This window comes from Acinonyx jubatus, chromosome D4, assembly GCF_027475565.1.
Source record: "Acinonyx jubatus isolate Ajub_Pintada_27869175 chromosome D4, VMU_Ajub_asm_v1.0, whole genome shotgun sequence".
Classification (NCBI taxonomy): Eukaryota; Metazoa; Chordata; class Mammalia; order Carnivora; family Felidae; genus Acinonyx; species Acinonyx jubatus.
In genome coordinates, this window is record NC_069391.1 from 63,888,473 (window position 1) to 63,903,902 (window position 15,430).

General features: G+C 43.4%; 1 protein-coding gene across 7 annotated transcripts in view; it reads left to right on the forward strand.

Annotated features, from left to right (window-relative positions):
• The window catches only part of PTCH1 (patched 1), a 71,714-nt gene that overhangs the window by 18,266 nt on the left and 38,018 nt on the right, over positions 1-15,430 (forward strand). For all 7 annotated transcript variants that reach the window (XM_053205170.1, XM_053205168.1, XM_053205169.1 and 4 more), the window contains 3 exons: positions 11,322-11,511; positions 14,618-14,687; positions 14,782-14,873. In XM_053205170.1, coding sequence (XP_053061145.1) covers positions 11,322-11,511; positions 14,618-14,687; positions 14,782-14,873 — 352 coding nt within the window. The remainder of the gene's footprint in view (positions 1-11,321; positions 11,512-14,617; positions 14,688-14,781; positions 14,874-15,430) is intronic.

Here is a 15,430-nt window from a genome sequence, read left to right on the forward strand (position 1 = left end):
CCACCCTTCTTTCCCCCACAGACTCCTAAACTGCCCTAATCATTTCTTCCCAGTAGATCTCTGGAGTTACTAGTGTGAAATCTGAAATGGTAGTAAATCTGGTTAATCACAAACTGACAGGAGGGAATTAGAACATGTATTATTTCAAACCAGCTGTGGGAGATACCAAATCCCAAGCTGCCATTTGCATCCTTGAGGTTCTTGTCTTGGTAACGGGTGGTACCCGGACCTCACTCTCTGATTGGGTCTTGTCAGCAGAAGATGTACTTCCCCTGTTGAAGAGTCATGGCATCCTATGGACTTTTGAAGTGCCTTAGAATTCATTGACAAATGGAGTGTTAAATAAGTCTTGGTCCCATGTGTTTAATGTGTTGTATGGAGTATGAAGAATTGGGCCCCTTAGCATTTCTTGAGATGGTAAGTGAAATGTAAGCCAATACATTCCAACCCAGGCACCATACTTCAGGCTTTGCATGGATGGAACTCTCACCAAAGGCAAAAGGAACATGGTGCTTGGGCATAGATGGAAGAGGACAGATTTCCTTATCCAAACTTTGGCCGACTCTGCAGCATTAGATGGTCCATCCCACATGAGAGGTCCCAGAGAGCAGAGGGTTTTGCTCATGAAGGCACTTCCAGCAGTTCATACAGAGAAAGCTCCCTGGGATTTTCTTAGTGGGAGCTTCCCTGACTACACAGGTACCATCAGGGTCATCAGGATATAAGCACTTTTATTACTTGTTCTTTGCTTTAGAACTTTGAGTTTGGGCCCTTCATCATAAGACCTATTTATTGCATTTGTTTCTCTTAAATTGGATTTAGGATTGTGTTTTTCTTTAAATGGCAGTTTGTTTCCCTACATGTATGCATCTTTAGGTTTGACACAAATAATTTCATCTTCCAAAACAGTAGAATGCTGCATTGGGAAACTGCTTGACTGTCATAGAGATTTTTAGGAAAGATGCATCCTGTCCACAACCTTTCAAGACTCTGAGTATTTTGTTGTATTTGGGTTCAGAGCATAGCTGGAAAAACAACTGTCATGTGTTAGGGAAACTGTGTCGTTTGTGGGCAGTCAGGCACCTGCTCATGAGTGACAAGTTAGTTGTTGGGGAGATTTATAATGTGGATGTAGGGCCCTATTTCTAGAAACCCAGTTATGAGTTGACCCAGATAGTCCACACTGCATGTGGGTCCCAGAACACCACTGGCTATGAAGGTGAGGCTAGTGAGAAGCAAGTCTCCATACCACAGCACAAGCTTGATTTATTCTCGTTAGGATAAATGAAAAGAAGCAGTAGGTTTCCCCAATTTATCAGCCAACATAGTTTTCAGTTATTGATGAAACACGTACAAAAGCAAGCAAAAGGAACTGGAAGTAGGCTTTGTTAAGTCAGTGTGCATGATTTTTTTCCCCTTAAATCATTGCTTAAGGGCTTCTGGCCCCTAGCTCAGGAATCCTGCCCAAAAATGCCAGATGTATTACACAGTCAAGTACTGCAATGTAAACAGTGCTCTGTGCCATGAGGCAGGGTGGTCCATCTCCTATTAAAGAAGAGCGAGAGATTGAGAGGGAAAGAGAGGTAAGCCCTCTGCAGTGGCACAGTTGTGGTCGTGTTGTTTGTGTTTTTGGCTGCAGAGTCAAGATTTGGAAGTACAAAAACCTAGATGAATTAATACTTTTTACTGGCAAAGAAAAGCAGCTTGAATTGGGATGCCAAAGAGAGCACGATGTGGCTTGGATAATGTTGCTTCATTGGGTCAGATAAGTTTATAAAATGTTGAACCGAATGGGGAGGGGCTGATAGGAACGAAGCTGTTGTTTTCATAGCAGCATCTGTGAGCATCACCCTTTTCATCTGCTGTGAGCTCAGTTGAAAGGTGAGTGAAGTAAGGCAGGGAGAGACCAGCTTCTTTCACCCCCCTCTCCCGTGTATAAGAAAGCCTCCTGGCTTGGTGCACCTTCTGTGTGTAAACCTAAGAGGTATCACAAAGTTTCTCTGGTGTTTTGTAGCACTCGGGGGGGGGGGGGGGGGGGGAGAGGGGTAGCCCAAGATCTATGTTGCAGAATAAATGGCCTTCCAGTTTGCTCCCAGTTCCTAGATTTCAGTAAAGCAGCTACTAATGATGTTCATTTGGAGGTAAGAAAGTAACTGGACGCTTTGAGCCACCCCTCCAAGTAGAACTTGTTTTACAGTGCTGCGGGCAACCCAAGGAAATTGGAACGCCTAGGCATTAGCTGTACATCCAAATAATCTAATACTAAGCAGTCCTTAGACTTACTAACTTTGGGATGTTTAAACATTAATATGAAGGTATTTTGGGAGTTAGGAGGAAATGGCGTTTCAGTTTGAATTTGGGGAGTTGTTAAAACAACTTGCAACCTGCGATAATATTATCCTGATTTTAGAAATCCATTCTGTAGAGTGATCTGAGAAAATTGCTTTTAGAAACAGGGATGGGAAACAGGCGTTTTGAGATTCAGGAAAATGTAGGCTTCTTGACTCTGGCTCTCCCCCCACCTCCCTCCAGCACTTTTTTTTTTCTGTTTTGAACTCTCCCATCTCCCCACCCCCATTCCCTGATTTCCTTTGCTCCTTTAGTGGGGAAACCAGGAAATTTCACAAAATAGACATAAATATCACACAATGTCTTTTGAAATAAAAGCATTCTAAGAGAATAACAAAAGAATTTTCCCTAGCTGCCTAAGAAATTATTTCTTCTCTTACCTGACTTTTCTCCATGAGGTTCATACATTGTTGCACTAAGTTTAAAAATGATAAATATGGTGCCATCATTTTAGGCTACACATGATCCAGAAAAAAAAAATTGCACGTTTAATATGTTGCTTAATTGCAAACAAAGCTTGCAATTTGAGAGAATTGGGATTAGGGCTAAATATCTATTAACTGCTCTTTCTAGAGATTTGGGGAATAGGATGACCCTTTTTTTTTCTTTTTTTTTTTTTTTAAATAGGCTACAGTTTCACATGGCTCCCAAAAGAAATCTCTCTCCCTTTTTGTTTCCCACACCAATTGATTTATCATTTTGCTTGCAAGCAGATCCAGAATGTTAGGGCAAGAACACACTCACTTTTTTCTCGTAACTTTTTTGTTGCGGACCGAAACCAGTTGACTTGAATAAATTTTTCTGAGGCCTGAATGTAGCCAGCAACGTGGAAAAATCTTGCCATTCAGGGCCGTCTGAATGTACATTTCAGCCACACAGTAAGCTGCATTGGTAGGCACTGGACTGCTAAATACAACCATTTTTCGCAGCAGCGAGTTAGACAGGTGATTAGCATAATTAGCACCGAGCAGCTATACATATGGTAATGCTGAGTGTGTAAATGCCAGCTGCGGTGTAAAATTTATGTCAGGGGTCGGCAGGGCTGTGCGAAAGTATTGTGTTCCAGCTGCAGGTCAGGGCCGCCAAAGCTTACCTCCTTTTCTCTTGTTGGTGAATACGCCAAACAGAAGAGAAAGACAGAAATATAACAGATACGGCTTTGATGGAACAGCCCAGTTCTGTGCAAGAAGGACTGTTCTATAAAACACACACATACACACACCCTTGCACACACTTGCAGAAATCCCGTTGCTTTCTCTACAAATCGTGTTTACTTCATGCAGGGTGCACGTAAGCGGCAGCCAGGATGCGGGTTTGGGGAGGTACAAGGACCAAGTGATTTTTCTGGGAGGAAAAGTTTCAGTTACTGAATTTTTACAAGGCGTTAAGAGTTGTTCTGTTTCTTTCCATCCTCCTGCTGACCGCCCCCCCCCCACTCCTGCCCACATTGTTTTCCTTCAAATTAAATGGGAACACCCCTACCTCCCCCACCCCCACCCCATGGGATAGGACTGTAATATAAGGTTCCAACAGCAAGACTCTCTTCCCAAATTGCTTGACTGGTTTTAGCAAAGGACTAGAAGTTCCTTTGTGTTGTTTTTCTGAGGCAGCTCTGCTCACCACTTCACTGCCACTATCAGACCCATGACATCCTTTATAGATAAGAAAAGAATCAGTAGGGCTCTTGCTGGAAAGGAGGACAGTCTTGAATGGTTCACACCCTTGGGAATGCATGATGGGGGAATTTATGGCTGTGACGAGTTCATGCATTTTCTCTGCTGTCCCCTCCCCTTTTTTTCAGTTGGTGGCTATAAGGAGCAGTGGTGGTGACAGAATATAGTTCACACCATGCTGACCTGGTGATGAAACTTCCTCGAGGCACCAGGGGGTCCTTATGCATCAGTCCCTAATCCAGCTAATCCTGATGGCAACAAAATCATGAAAGTGGCCCCCAGGGAGGGTGTGGGAGATAAAGCAGGCCAGCGTGATGTTCCTCAGGGCCCTGGGAGCCTGCCTGTGGAGGTGGGGACTCACATTGTCTTCTCCCCTGTGCGTGCTCAAGTAGGAGGCCGGTGCCAAGAGGCCCAGGCCGGATAATGGCAAGAAGACTGTTGAGAGCAGAGAGGTGATGTCAGCCCCACAGAAGCTGAGAGAAGGGAGCTGGGGTTAATGTTATGCAGCAGCCCGAATGCTGGGGTAGAGAGCCCGCAGCCCGGGCAGGCACTTGGCTTTTGTCGTGGTTGTGTTGTGTTCTGTTTTTATTTTTTGAGTGAAGAATTTAGGAGGCCTTAACTAAGGACTTAAAACTTGATAGCAACACTGTCTTTGGTCCCTGGGTTCTGCTTCTTGGTCCAGCTTTGCCTCTGAGCATGCTGCTCTGTGTCGAACCCTCCCAGGCTTGCTCAGCTCCTGCAAAAGGACAGGACTTGAGTTTGCATCTACTTGCTTATAGACTGGAGCACTCAGGTGAATCTTGGTAGCGCCTGGGACAGTTCCCAGTGGGGCAAGTGTGCAGTTAGGGATAGAGCAGATCTCCATCCCGTTCCAGCCTGCCGGAAGCCAGGAACATTCTTGAGTCCACAGGCTGTGGCTTCACTCGGCCTGTCTTTGAGGGGGCGGGGTCGGGGGGGGGGGGTTGACCGCAGCCCTCATTTGCCACAGCAGCAAGTGACCAAAGAAGAATGGGTCTCCTAACAGATGCAGTGTGATCTTGGGAGTGCTGGCCCTGGAGAGAATACCAGGTGGGGGGAGCTGTGGCAGGCAGCAGGTCCGGTGTGGGCACAGTGCTGGGCTGACCTGATCGTGTCCGACAGGGTGAGCGGGCAGCTCCAGGGAAAGCCATTCAGAGAAGCAGCCTGGGCGGTAACAGATGGCACCACAAACAGCTGGTGTGGGGGCTTGTGGTGGGCACATGCTCAGGCCTGCTACCCCTTCTACCACGTTCCACCCTCCTCACCACCACCACCCCCCTCAAGCTGTCTGTCCCCAGGGAGGTGTGGGGATGTGTCCTGCTCTTGTCTTGTTTTTGTGGTTTTCACTCACTGGGCTCACTTCATGAAGGCAAATTCTCTTTGGGCTATCTGATTCTAGCATTTTCCCATGGCAACACCCAAGGGCACAATCCCACGAGGAGAAAAACAGCCCTGAAGCTTAAGCAGCAGTTGGCTAGTCATGAATAAAAGAGATGGCTGGAAGACTGACTAAAACTCACAGCTCAGGAGTTTTCAGCCAATTGCCCAAATTACGGAATCTTCATTTTTTTCAATTTAGAAAACGAGCTGGTGCTAATAATTTTGCAGTTACACCCTTTGGAGATTTGTAGTTTTTCACCCTCACAATAACTAATCGCAACATTGAAAGAAGGACCTGAAGTAACTAAAGGGGAAGAAAAAAAAATCTCTCTAGAGGCTGTTAGATAATTCATGGGATTAATCAAATGCAAATGCTCCGCTTGCATATACACAGACCCCATTTTCCTAATTGGACTCTGAGTGGGTACTTTTCAGGCTGAAAGGGTCATTTGTTTTGACTGATTGACTTTTTGAGGCTTTGGGGAGAATTAATATCTTATACAGATGACTGCCTGTTCCCAAGGCTCTGTATTGAGGCTGTTCATTCATTTATTCCTCTGACACACTGAGTGTGCGCATGCGCCTGATGTGCCGAGATAAGTGGGCAGCGGGCGGTGCCTCCCTGAAAGGACTTGGAATTTACTGGGGAAAATACTTCGTTTGGTCCCTCAGATCACCTTTATGTAGATCACAATAAGCTTTTGCTAAAAAGTTTTGTGCATGAATGCTGCAGCCGTTTATTAAGCTCTGTGCAAGGGCCATGCTGAAGAATTGTACAAGGTGGGAGAGCATCATGAGGGGAACATCTCTTGTCTACCATGGAATGGAACAGCACTGGCCCAGAGGTATGGACCCCTGGGTGGAATGGTTTCTCACCTGTGCTGGCCCTTCTTCACCTTGGAAAACCATAATGGTTTGATTTAGGGAGGAAAGGATCAGCAGAGCTTGAGCAAGAACTTCTTTGGGGAAGTGATGCTTTTTACCCCAGCTGTTTCAAAGAATTGGTTTAAGCCTCAGATTTCTGGAGAATTTGCAGGCAAAGAGGCCTAAAGCTGTGTACCCTAGTCTCTCTAACCCCCTCCTCCAAATCAGGCCCCTCTAGGGACCCCAAGGAAAATGGGGGGGCTGTTACTGCCACCCATGAGGTTCTACTGAAAAAACTGTCTCCTCACAGTGGCAGTAAACACTGTGGGAAGCAATGTTGTCCTTTAAGCAAAAATGCCAATCGTTGTCCTGTGTAATACTCTGGTGCAGGTGCATTCTAAAAGCTCTAGCTATGAGCTTGACACAGTCTGGTATATGGAATTCAGGACTTCTAAACTCATATCCTCAACTAGTGCTCAGAAGCCACAAGGCTCTCTCCAGGCAGTTGGACTAGGGTTGAGGGTCGGTTCCACCTCCTCTCAGCTGGGGGACCTTGGGCAATTGCAGCTACTTTTCCTCTTCTGTAAAATAAGAGTGATGATACATGCCCTGTGATGAATAAGCAACAGAATGAGTGGATGAGTTCAGGGTTTGGGAAATTTCATAACACATTGTTAACACTCACACCAATTTATGAGGTTAGTAGTATCATTTTCATCCCATTTCATAGAGAAGGTTACTGAAGCCCAGTTATGCCACAGGGACTTGTCCCAAATCTCAGTGCTGCCTTTCTGGTCCTGGTTCCCACCACCTGACTGTCCAGTCAGCTTGCCCCAGCTTGATGAGGGAACAGCACCGCACTGAGCAAAATATTTATAAATAGGTAAAGAATGAGTGGGAAATGGGTTTGCAGATGAAAAACATACACAAATGTAAAAGGCTATTTCGTGTCCCAGGATCCTGAGACAACATTTTTCATGAGTCTTGTTCAAAGAGTTTGATTGTTATTTTATTGTTAAAAGTTATTGCATTTGGAAGAAGGAAAAGAATATAAGAGGACTTTAGAATTTAATGAATATGCATGTTTTGTTTTGTTTGCGTTGAGCTTTTTAATTCAGATCCCTACCAAGTACCTTTCTTATTTTTCTCTTTTTGTCACATGGACGTCTTTAATTATATGGGTTCTTTGCAGAAAAATTAAGAAGTAGTGATAACCCTCAAAAAGGGAAATGGGTAAATATTATCCATAAACCACCACACAGCAGTAGTGGCTGTTCACATGGCTGTCAGCATTCATACATCTACATCACAAATACTGGATCGTATGGTTCATTCTGCTCAGTAGTCGGAAGTAATTATGCAGTATTTCATGAACAGATTGTTTTTTAAATAGAAAGGACCTTGACCTTGAACATGGGACAGAGAAGGGAGAAAAACCATCTCCCCCAGACTGCACCTGTAACTTCAGTCGCTTGAAATGGGGTCTGTGGGGCTTCCTGCTGATGGAACATCACGCTGATGTGTAATGAGGAAGACTCACAAGAAAAGGAACAGCTTTGGGCTGTCACCCCGTTGTGATTTAGGATAGGCATTTGCTAGGGTAGCAAAAATCAGAGGAGTCCATAAAGCTGCTCTGTCCAGAGAGGTTTCTGTTTCTGGTAGCTTGTTCCAGAGCACCTTGGGTGAATACTGATGTAAGACCATACGAACGCTGAGCAGCTTATGACACAGGTACACCCGAGAAGGAGCTAAGTCTACCAGTGCAACCAAATGAATGACATAATTATGGTCTCACCAAGCTCCAGCCACACTGGCCTCCTTTCTCTTCCTGCAGCAAGCCAGACATGAGGGCTTAACAGTTGCTGGTTCCTCTGCCCAGACACTGTCCCCCCCAGCTCATCAAAGTCAGCTTAAATGTTACTTCCATTTAGGTCTCCCCGGGCTACTCCATTTGAAGGGGGCTTCCTCCTTCCCCACCACCCAGTAACTATCCTGGCATTACCATCTGTGTTTCCTCCAAGGCACTTGTCATCCCATGAGATTATCCTATTGATTTGTTTGTCTACTGCTTGTGTGCTTCACTGGCCAGCAAGCCTTTTGGAGCAGAGAACGCACCGGTCTCACCCCGCATAGCACCCCGCTGTGTAGCACACAGCAGGCACCTTCATATGCTCGCTGGGTGAGTGTTAGGACTCTTTGTCAAGTAAAGCGGATGTCAATGAAACTTTTTAAAAAGTTACCAAATAGTTTTGCAAAAATAATAGATGGAATGTGAAATAAAATATGGCCATGTCGTATGTAAAACCGAATTGAACGCTGCTGAAAAGTAGGATACAGCATAGGTGCTGGAGGCCATTCAGGATTTTTGAACTCCAGTTGCTCAGTCTACCTATGATGAGAGTCTTGTCTTGGTTGAAAATGATTGTCACATTAGCAAAATATTACATTTATCACTAGAGCAAAGAAATGAAGGAAGAAAAAAATATTTTCAGTTCCAGAGACATGATAGACACCTTTATTAAAAAATATACATCTTTAAATATACATTTCAAAACATCTAAAAAGTGACACTATAAAGCCCTTGAGGTACGTTTTATATCTTGTAGGAAATAGCATCATTTTTGAAAACCCCTGTAATAAAATAATTGCTCGAATGTGAGGTTGGTCTGGAAGATGTAGACAGTTCTTTTCAGGAGCATGAACCTTGCATTTGATCTCTATTTTTGTGTGCACTCGTCTCTTGGATCCTCACCTTATCGGTTATAGTTAGAGGCAGCTGCTATAAAGCAGGAGAGGTGGGAGGGAGTGTCTGTGGTCCCACTCTGTTGATGTTTGTTTTTACCTTATGGTTGAATTCACCTGAAGCTCTAAGCGTCAGGAAAAATAAAGGAAGTAGGACTTTGTAAGCAGAATGAGGGATCGTGTGCTGTGCCAATGCTTCAGGAGCTGGTAGAAATATAAATGATTTATAGGTGTGGGGTATTGATGTCATATAGCCAGGAAAAAGGAAGGAGTTGAGCTTTTTTTCAAAAAGGCTATTTGGAGATCTTGGCATAGCAGTCTGTAGCTTTTCAGAAGTGACCTCTGGACTAATAATTGGCTTTTTAGCCTCAAACAGCCTTTTTATCTCCAGAGAATGTGGATTGAGTCTAATTCAGTTCTCTAGTTAATTGCTTGCAATAATACATTGTGATTCCTGCCAGAAGGAGCCAGACCCTGCCTGCAGGCAGCTTTAGAAGAGCATCCTGAAAAGGCCTAGGACTTCATGTAAATTTATCCTTTGTTGCAAGTTTCCTATGTTTTCCTGTGGTCTTTCTTTAACTTCAAATTGATTGCAGTAGCCTGGGCAATTCCCCAGGGCATTTGTCAAAGTTTTCTGCACGAGGAATCTTAATACTTTCTGTAACTGACTGATAATATCCTTCCCTCTGCCCCTCCCCATTTCTCCTTGCCCCTCCCCGCTCCTTCTTCCTCATCCTCCCCCTCCTCTCTCCTCTTGGACACACCCAACAGTATGTTGGGCCTCACCTCACAGTATTCCGCAGTGGCCTTGGCCATCTGCGTGGACCCACACACATGATCCTGCCAGTCTGTGAATCTGGACTAGCTTTCCTAATGAGGGCATTATTTGCTTTTTAGCCTGCCCCCTTGTTTATAAAATATGCCAAGAGAACTAAACAGCCCGCTGTTCCCAGTACTTTCTTACTTGCCCAAACCAAATGTTTATGTCCTTGAATGCTAAACTTGAAGAAAAAGGATTCCTCCTCGTGGGAAAGCTTACCATGATTGCTGAAGGCTCTTTCTACACTGTAGCTGAAGGCCTGTTTCCCAGTAAACATGCAACTTACCAGTGACTTTAGGAACTCTTCAGACTCACTGTTCAGACTCATCAGCTGGCCTTGGAGTGTGTGTGTGTGTGTGTGTAGGGAGGGGGAGAAGGGTAGGGGGTGCTGCTTGCTCTAGGATTGTCTCTCTCCTGCCCTCCCAGGCCCTTCTGGAACAGCCCCTTCCCTGTGACCATATTGGATCAAAGCATGCTCTCCAGAGCACTCCCAACTGCATCCCCCCACACCTACCCTGTTGGGAAGTGACACTCCCTCCCAACCCCCCCCTCCCCCCATACCTCCCAGCCAGGTCCAGCATTCTGAGCTTGGCTTATTCTAAAGCCATAGTTGAAATATAACCTAAGACCTGAGAAAGAAAACAAAAAGCGTACCTTGTTGCCCTCACCTGTAGCATGCCCCACCGTGGCCAGCCTCCTGGAGAGCCCGGTGCTACTGGGGCAAGGCTTCTGGGCTTGCAGCAGGTTCAGGATCCCTGGGGAGCTTCTGGAACACAGGCTGCCTGCTCACAGGCAACTCAGAACCTGGTACCTTTGTTTCCGGATGCTGACCAGGTGAGTCTGATAGAGCCAGGATCCAGAGACTGGCTGTCCTGGCCACAGCTGAGACATTTGGTTCCTCTCAAGTACATCTGATGTAAATCACATTATTTATCTTCTCCTGGCAAGTTTTCTGCCGAGCACACATTTGCCACCTTTCTTTGTTTCTTTTTCAACAGGGAGAAACATTTCCTTGTTACCTTTACTAGATTATTTAGGAGAAGAGTGTAAATTGAAGCCATTTATCTTGAAATGTGCTGCCGGGGCACATTGTTTACACAAGTGAAAGAAATTGTAACAGGGGTATTTGGTCTGGTCTGCAAGGAAAAGGTGTCTCAAGTTTTCCTTCCCCTTCCCCCTTTATACATATGGCACATTAGTTAGAAGGTGCACAAAGCACGTATGCATTAGGTTTGCATATGCAACAGACAGGACAGTTGTTCATGGCCTTAGTATTTTTTCCGTGTTTTTTTTTTTTAATTGGTGAAATGAACATTGCCAGTAATAATAAAGTGAATGTTATCCCCCAAACATCAGCCCTGCATTTTCATGACCAGAGATAATTTATCCTGTATCCTGTACCTCTTAGTGAGATAACAGAACATGAATTCATGGGGATATTTCTGTTCTAATTGAAACCTGTACATGTTTGTCAGTTGGTGGACGAGTAAGTCGCGAATTAAACTATACTCGCCAGAAGATTGGAGAGGAGGCTATGTTTAATCCTCAGCTCATGATTCAGACCCCGAAAGAAGAAGGTGCTAACGTCCTGACCACGGAAGCTCTCCGACAACACCTGGACTCCGCCCTCCAGGCCAGCAGAGTCCATGTATATATGTACAACAGGTAAGGTGGCGGGAAGAAGCGGCTGGTTTTACTAAATAAGGTTGTGCTGGAAATAAGCTTCCAGTGTTCAAGTAGTTTTCTGATAAGTGGGATTTTCTTAAATCTTGAATTTCATTTCTAGAGTTTGGTAACAGATCAAATATGTTATAATGTATTTTCACTAAGTATCTTGGCACTATATACCCAAATGAGTATGAATTTTCAAGCAGCCATTTGGGTGGCTATACAGCCATTCTGGGGATCTTTCCTGCTTAAGATATTTTTAGAGCAGTTACATTTTGAATTGCCTTTAGTCAAAAAGACTGAGAAAAGAGGGGCATCTGAGTGGGGCTCAGTTGGTTAAGCATCCGACTTCGGCTGAGGTCATGATCTTGTGGTTCGTGGGTTCAAGCCCTGCATCAGGCTCTATGCTGACAGCTCAGAGCCTGGAGCCTGCTTCGGATTCTGTCTCCCTCTCTCTCTGCCCCTATTCCACTCACGCTCTGTCTCTCAAAAATAAATAAACATGAAAAAAAATTGAAAAGAATGAGAAAAATGAAAGACTTTACGTATGGTTACTTTGTATTCACTACAGATATTGACAGCATGTGTCACAAAGCATATAGCGGTTGAGTCACTATGGTGAATTCTTACTGACGGGTAGGCAGATATGGTGGAATTATAATACAGCCTCACAAAATATTTCCCTTTAGCTTCAAAACTAACTTAACAGGGCTGTGGGTATAATAAAAGCATATGAAGAGTTCGGGAACAAAATTGACAGTCCTTCTTCTCTATTTAAACAGTGCGTTATTCAGGGCAGGGACCACATCGTGTCCATTCTTCCACCCCCAGCATTTAGATCAGAATTTGTTGATTGACTAACTGCCTAGATTGTTACATTTGAACTGGATCTTCTCCCTGAACTATTGGGATGACTGTCACTAAACCCTGTTTTCAGGGGACTGCTTACTCAGTTGGCATTTGCCTAACCCCAACCTGTCCCTCACCTCTTAACTGACTGGTTGATGATACAGTTTTTCACAGGAGAGGTGAGGAAGTGCCACTGTATACCTATTCAGAGGCCAGGGAGAATGAGGGGAGAAAATAAAAGGAAAATCTGTACTTGTCCCTGCTACGGTAACCTCCACTCCCCATGGTCTTCACTGGATTGTCCCTAAGACCCATCTAGCTGGAGACAGCACCCTAAGGTCCAGCATGAGTCACATATCTTTGACATGCTCTTGTTTCCTCATCTGTAAAGTCAGTTACTGATCAAGTGTGGTCTGTTATCCTCAGGAGGTTCTGAGAACGAGATATATAATGTATGAAAAGGAAAACATAAGGAGGTATTCTAGCACTCTTGTCAAGCAAACTTGGCTGGTGAACACATCCCCGATCTTATCAGCACATCCCTCCCATTCTGCAGTGGAAGCAACTCCCCAGGGCAGTTTTGCAGAACTTTCAAGTAGAGGCCCTGCTGGGAATTTGGAAATAAATAAGTTCCAGGGCCACTGAAAGCATGCTGTGACCCATTCTTAACACAATGGGACCCTACCTTGAAGGACTTGTCACTTAGACACTTAAGGAGAAGATGTGAGTGTCTGTACAATGAAATTATATTCTTAATCTGAGATGGAACCAGAGAACTTTTATGTGTTGGAATGAGCTTTAAAGAACACCTAGTTAAACCCATCTCATTTTTTAGACGAGAAAACCAGGAATTAGATTAACTGGACCATTTGTCCAAGTTCATACAATTTTTAAACACTAGAGCCAGTTTTCAAACCCTTTCTTCTGGCTCCAAGCCCAGGGGCTTTTTTAAGGCACAGCCATGACCTCTCAAGCAAGGGTAAATGAGTTCACTGATCAAGTGATATTGACAACCTACTCAGGCTAGATGGTCTGTGTTGATGCTATGTGGAGTTCAGTATAAACATACACATAGATACATGAGTAGGCGGGTGGGTGGATGGGTGGGTGAGTGGATGGAAGGATGGATGGATAACTTGGGCCCTGCATTAGGAGCCGATGGTCTAGTTAGAAAGAGGAAAGTATCACACCATAGATGGGCATGTACGAAGCCAAACACAGATACTCCCAAGTCCAGGTGCTCCACGTATCAAACAGATCAGACCAGCAGTGTTCTGTGGTTCATGAGAAAGGAGTCATTTTCAATAGCTCTGGGCAAAAAAAAAAAAGCCTAGTGGGAAGGTGTGGCATTTCAGTGAGGACCCTGAGGGATAGATGCGAAGGTTCCACAGGGAAGAGGGCTAAGTCCAGAACATTCCTTTGGGTGACCAATAAAAAAAAAAGAAAAAGGAGATGAATAAATAAATAAACTAGAGCAATTTAGAGAGACTCAAAAAAATTTTTTTCTCTTGGATTTCCCATCCCTATACTTTCCAAATTTCTTCTTTTTTCAAGTTAAACTCCCTGATACACTTGCAAAGGCATGTGCTTATAGAGCATTTTTCTAGAGATGTCAGAGTTCTTTAGTATTCTATAGATAGATGATAGATAATAGAGATAATTGGTGATCAGTATATTTAATAACATTTCTATAGAACAAGAATAAAAAAACTGTAAAGTAGGAAATCTGTCTACCTGGCAATGCTGTTTACAGCATTCATGGTTCAGAGCAGAATTCGTTTGGAACACTGTCTGTTAATAAGGACGTTAACTGCCAGTAAAAATAAGTCAGTTACGTTTTCCCACCTAAATATATGTTAATACATTATAAACCTTACTAATTAGTCTCCACGTATTTTGAATTTGTGATAATTCAACTGAATTATCTGCCCTGAAGTTGTTCAGTGTATGTAGAAAAGCAGATAATGGCGTAAACAAGATTATTGGGAGAACACTTAAGAAAACAGGACTTTTCAAGTACTTTGGTAGCATTCATTTACATAAACACCCACATGTTAATTACAATTGAGTATTATCTATTCATTAAATTAAGCTTGTTGAGTCTTTACTTGCCAAAAGTTGTGTTCATTTTGACAGATACCTAAAAGTGATCAAAATTGCAGTTCTTTCTATATGTTCTGTTGTCCTGATTTTGCATGGATTTCCATACTTTATTACAGTGAGAAATGTTTGTCTCTCCTTTCTATTTTAATAGGCAGTGGAAATTGGAACATTTGTGTTACAAATCTGGAGAACTTATCACAGAAACAGGTTACATGGATCAGGTATATTTTCTTTTTTTGCATACAATTCTCAAAAATTCCTCAATGCTATGCATTAGCCTAATGTGTGGCCTATTTTTTTTTTTAACTTTGACAGATAATAGAATATCTTTACCCTTGTTTAATTATTACACCTTTGGATTGCTTCTGGGAAGGGGCAAAGTTACAATCTGGGACAGCGTACCTACTGTAAGTGTGTGATATCATTTTCTGATGTCTGATTTCTGAACTTTAGAAGGTTTCTGTGATGTTACTTCATCATTGTTTATTCTGTTTCAGTTTTGAACAAGAAATAAAAACATTGAGATTCCATGGGCATGTTTTGAGTGAATAGTTGGGGGAGAGGGGACTTTAGCAGAATGTTTTTCCTCTTTTCAAAAAAAAAAAGTTCTGAAGGCATCATTAAATTTCATTCACTTTTACCAACCTATTTATATGCAAATAAAATGCAAATTATTTCAGAGTATGTATGATTTTTAACTCTTTAATAAGATATTTGCAGTTTTGCTGACCAAGCCCTTCCATAGGTTTAGTTTATTTTTTAAGCAGAGAATTTATTAGTGCGTGCATGTCAGAATTAAACATATTGAGTTAAAGTTCAAGATCTTCCTGTGAAGTAAAATACTAACCTTTCTTTGGATCACATTAATGGCATTTAAGGGGGAAATCCGCTATCTTTGAAGGCCGTGGCAGGGGATGCTTCACAGTTTAGCAGTTGGATATTATACATACCACGTCATTTAAGG